This window comes from Typha latifolia, chromosome 5, assembly GCF_019914945.1.
Source record: "Typha latifolia isolate L0001 chromosome 5, TyphaL0001v2, whole genome shotgun sequence".
NCBI classification, from domain to species: domain Eukaryota; kingdom Viridiplantae; phylum Streptophyta; class Magnoliopsida; order Poales; family Typhaceae; genus Typha; species Typha latifolia.
Window position 1 is genome coordinate 3,128,109 of NC_133090.1, and position 5,295 is coordinate 3,133,403.

The 5,295-nt window shown below is 31.5% G+C and overlaps 1 protein-coding gene across 5 annotated transcripts in view; it reads right to left on the reverse strand.

Annotated features, from left to right (window-relative positions):
* The window catches only part of LOC140788051 (uncharacterized), a 41,191-nt gene extending 38,799 nt beyond the window's left edge, over positions 1–2,392 (reverse strand). For 2 of the 5 annotated variants that reach the window (XR_012108952.1, XM_073137149.1), the window contains exons 1-2: positions 2,152–2,374; positions 744–961 (exon numbers count right to left, since the gene is read on the reverse strand). Coding sequence is in view for 2 of the 5 variants with exons in the window: in XM_073137149.1 (XP_072993250.1) it covers positions 744–961; positions 2,152–2,331 (398 nt within the window). In the remaining 3 variants the exon portion in view is untranslated. Of the gene's footprint in view, positions 1–743; positions 962–2,151 lie in introns of all 5 variants that reach the window. The other 3 variants (XR_012108953.1, XM_073137148.1, XM_073137153.1) reach the window with 3 other exon arrangements.
* Positions 2,393–5,295: the final 2,903 nt, after the last annotated feature.

Consider the following 5,295-nt stretch of genomic DNA (forward strand, 5'->3'; position numbering starts at 1 on the left):
CATGCAAAGATTTTTTTTTTTAAGGTTGGGATTTTACAAACCCCTTCCAGCTTTTGTTCTTGATTAATAAAAATATCCTTGACAAATGTTTTTGTAGCTGTTCATCTTTCGTTAATCCAAGAATTTCACTTCTAACTATAAAATATGAATGCCCCCCGATTATCCCTCTTAATCATTACATTGATCCCGAAGGCCAATACAATAGGATCGAAATCCTGTGATGTTATCCCATGCTAATGTTTATAGAGCATGAGCTTGTTTGAAGCACTCTAATTTCTTCAAAGTAACGGCATCGAAGGCATGATTAGGCTAGTTAAGGACAAGAGCGCATCGTCTGCAGAAAGGACGAGGAGGCTAGCTTACACCAAATAGGCGGATTGACCTACCCAGCCAAATCCAACTACGAGCCTTTTAATTGCAATAACTTAAATATACGCTTTTGGAGCTGGAACTACTGCGCGGCTGCTAACACCGATCAATATGTCACAAAAAAGGGGTTATATATAAAAATAGATCATTATCCATGTATTTGTTAAAATGTCATATTTAGCCTTAAAATATTAGGACACTTTCAAAAATGCCAATAACAAAAAAAACTCCTAAAACATGCATATCTACTCGCATATTCTTTGCAATATCATTTGATATTAAAGTATCATTTTTGACCATCTAGTTACCAACTTAGTTAATTTAGATACAACTCAAGCATAAAGCACTACATATTAGGAATCACGACTACTTACTTAAGAACATCTTCCTTGAACTTAGTGATCTCTCTCAGCATTCGCCAAAAGTATGGATTAAATGCATTTCTTTTTTGGGCAAACAAGCTCGCCAAGCCATTGCAGCTGCCCCATTCACAACCCTTTCCCCCATCCAAGCTCACAGAGAATGACATGTCCGATTTCTCCATCTCAACCCCTAACTTCTCAAAGAACTCCATTAAGTTAGGGCATGTTACCTGAGAAAATTAACAAGTCAACGTACATTGATGTTAAATGATGTTAAAAGGCATAATATACATCATTGGTCCTATGACCGTTCTAAAACTATTTTAATTATGCACACAAGATTCCTAATCCTACCTAATTAGTAACGATTTCCTCTGTAACGGCTCCTAATTAATTATCTTTTAGGAACCTATTATAAATCAGTCTAATCACTATGTTAATCTAATCCAACGGTAAAATATACAAGTCCTTTTTAAATTCCCCATAAAATTTCGTTAGTAATCTCAATTTGAATCCATGCTCTTTCTCTCTCTCAATTGTCTCAATTTAAAAAATAAACATGGGTGAAAAACTATCCGACCTGATTCGCATCGATTTCGGATAAAAAATTCTTATCCGATTCGACTAGAATTTTTGAAAGAAAACTCGGATACGGATTCGGATACTGGTCGGATGTAATTTTCGGATTCAGATACGGATATCAGATATTCGTTTATTCACATTTTTTTTAATGATTTACAGTTTTAGTTTGCTTATTTAAATAGTGAATATTGATATTGTTACTAATAATGTGTTAATATTATTTGTAGAGATTATTTTTTTCTAATTTTATATTTATTTGACATATAAAAAAATTAGTTTTTATGAAACTCTTAAGATTTTTGTGTTAGTTATGTCTAAATAAAATAATATAATTCGTTTAAAATTCAATCAACATCCGTTTAAGATCCGATCCTTTATCCAAAAATTATATGTATCCGTTTAGTTAGGATATAGTTTTAATATCCGTATCCGAATTAAAAATATGAATCCGGATGTAGATTGAGTACTATCATATTAATATGGATTCATTTTCACCCCTAACTAGCACTTAGAATGGCAAAATCATTTATACATATTACTATGATCTATAATATAAACTTTTTCCTATTATAGCATCTTATTTTAAGCTTTTAAAATTTGTTCTTTACAGTCATTTTTATCGAAATTATATTATATAATTTTTTTGAAATTAAAGAAGTTTTTTCAATATGTAAATTAACAAAAAGTTGCACTATATTTGGCGGTACTGTATCTCTCTAGATCTCACAAATAAAGGGGAACCAGAAAGAGATTCTGAGTGAGAGAGAGAGAGAGAGAGAGAGAGAGAGAGAGAGAGAGAGAGAGAGAGAGAGAGAAGAAAGAGCTATAAAGAACTTACACGGTTGAAGAGCATGAAGGCGAGATCAACGTCGACGTCGACGCCGTCGACGGAGACAGTCATGGCATGGCCACCCAAGTAGTCCTCCTTCTCATAGAGCACTACATTAACCCCACCCTTAGCTAGCTCGTAAGCTGCTACTAAACCATTAATCCCTCCTCCTATCACTGCAACCTTCATCTCTCCTCTCCTAATCCTAGCCACTCTTCTTTCTCTATACTATTATCCTTAGGTAAGACCTCTAGATATATAAACAGGGAGAGGAGTAGAGACAGTACTATTTTAACCCCGGGAAAAAAAAAGAGGCAGAGAGGCACGTACCCTTTCCCCTATGTGCCGTCCAATCTGCTACTTTATTCTTTGAATCAAGTTCCTATAATTTTCCAAAGGATTTTGTTGAAGACTTTCTTGCTGCTCGCTTGATCTCGACCCGTTGACAATCAAATGCTCTTCGTAAATTTATTTACCTAAATAAATTGCTCTTCAAATTTATTACGGAATAGAATGTGTATTTTAGACACCTCACTCGTCTCCTCATAGTCCACGCAAAATTACGTAAATGAGAAAATTATTTCTTAATTTTATATTTATCCATCAATTAGAATTAAAAATAAACTAGTTGTTGAGACCAGTGTACTATTGCTCTCTCTTTCTTTCTTTTTCTTTAGGTTAGATATGAACCGAATACTTTCCTTAGATACAGAGTTATTTAAGCTCCACCAAATATTTAGCTAATATAGTAAACGCCATCCAAACTTGCTCCAAGCCGTCGCACTGCTGAGTTGCTTCTTCAAATCAACCGTATTGTCAAGCCGTTGAGCCAAACCATCAAATCAGTAAATAATTTCTTCATAATATTATTTGAGATCGGAGCTTATAACCTTCTCGTTCGTGAGAAAAATAACTATTAACTTCACTATATTTGATTGATTTTGCACCATCCACTCTAGTGGGTCATATGATTGTAGATGATGTGTTGAGAATATATATCTTTCTGGATGGCAAATAGATATGACACCATCCACTCTAGTGGGTCATATGATTGTAGATGATGTGTTAAGAATATATATCTTTCTAGTAAATCTGGAAGATGGCAAATAGATATGATGTGTGGAGACCTAATTTGGTCAATACTCTCTGATTTATCTTCTCTCTTTAGTAAACACCAAACCTCAACTTCGCTTTCGCTTCTACTTTTCCCAACAAAGATTTTGGCATCTCTTGGAAAATAAAACGTTTGGCATGCCTTAGTGTCTCGTACTTCAAATTTAATACTAAAATAAGTTTATTTTAATGTAGTTATTCGTAAAATATTAATAAGTTTAATATTTTGCTTTTAAATGTAAATGCCATTTTTTTTTCTTCTAGGAGACGCTGGATTGGCATATTTTATCTGTAAAAGATTAGAAAACTTTTTAAATTAAAATTAGAGGAGCTATCGTTCCTTTTTATGATTCTTAGCAAGGTTAGCTAGGAGGAATCTTTCTATCCTGTAGGACTTTTCACGTCAAATAATTAAACACAGAGTTATGATGATCAATTTTTTTTTACCTATATTTTTTTACATTCATTTCTTTTTCATCTTTGTAACAAAATATTGTATGTCTAAATTAGACTATTAATTCAAAAGATTTTAAAACAGAACAAGTATGGATTGAATCGGACCCCAAATATTTCTTTGTAGAGAAAATTTATTTAGTAGTTTAATAACTTGATTGCTTAACTCAACGAGCTCAGCTTAATTGATGGCTCGGCAGTACAATTTGCTTTGAGGAGCAACTCGGTCGCAATCACTTAGAATAATGTCTCGGAGGCGTTTAATTCGGTGCACAATGCACATAGTTTAAAATATAAACTAGACGGTTTATATATTGGCTAAACCCAAGTGCATATTTATATTGAGAGAGTTGGCTCTTTCTTCAACACATATCTAATCTTTAGGCTTTTGTATCGATAAAAAAGATATTGAACAATTTAGCATTTTTAACAATAAAATATTTAACTGTGTATTTTATGTGAGAAATATAGAATCATCTTTTCTTAGCACAACGCTGAACTTTTCAATATTTTTTTAGTACAAACGCTGAAAAGATTAACGTTTTATTTATAATATAAAACGTTACACTCATTTAAAAATAAAATACTGAATTTATTAGTATTTTACTAATAGCTACACTAAAATAAACTTCTTTTAGTATTAAGTTTATGGTGTGATCTATTTCAGTAAAAATAAAATGTAAAAAGATTGGTTAGTTTGGTCAAAAACTCTGTCTAAATGCCCAAAACAATCAATAGAAGTGCTTACTCCTACTGACTACCAATGATGATCTCCTTCACCAAACATTTTAACCATGTATATAAGTTACTTCGAAACTTAAATAAGAAGTTGTCAAAGCATTGATCAAGACAGCGACTTGGCCAGTGAATTATATGAAAATTTTAAATTTGCTAAGAAAATTGCCAAAATTTTTAGTTCATTTAAATCGTTAAAATTGAAAATGACATTTGAGAATTTCACCTCTAAGAACTCATAAATTTTTTCATTAAATTTGTAGCCCATGTAACGCTTGAATTTAAAGATATTGGTGGAAGATTGAAATTGGAAAGGACTAAATAAGCTTTTAAATGCATTTAAAATACTACCAATTAGAGTTCATATAAAAAAAAATTTAAATATATTTTACCCACCTATACTTATGCCCAAAATCATTTTACCCTCATATACGTTAAAAAGTCTCAAATAAGTATTTATACTATGACTAAAGTGAAACCATTAATTTTTCTGTTAAACTTAACTGAATGACGCCAAAATAACTAAAATGCACATATTATTTTTGTTAAAAAAACATAGAAATTTTAAGATAATGCAGCTAAAATTATCAAAATAGTAATAGTACTCAAATAAATTTAATAGAAAAACAAACAACCTCATTTTAACCTCATTTTAACCATAAGGACCGATTTTAGACTTTTTGAAGTACAGATAGTAAAATAATTTTGGGTATATGTACAAAGAGATAAAATCCATTTAATTACTATGATCATCAGTTATAACTTTTAACTGCGGTGTTTTAATCTTGTGATGCAGACTGTATTTGCATTTAAAAAAAAAAATTGGCTTTTACTTCATCACATACAAATTGA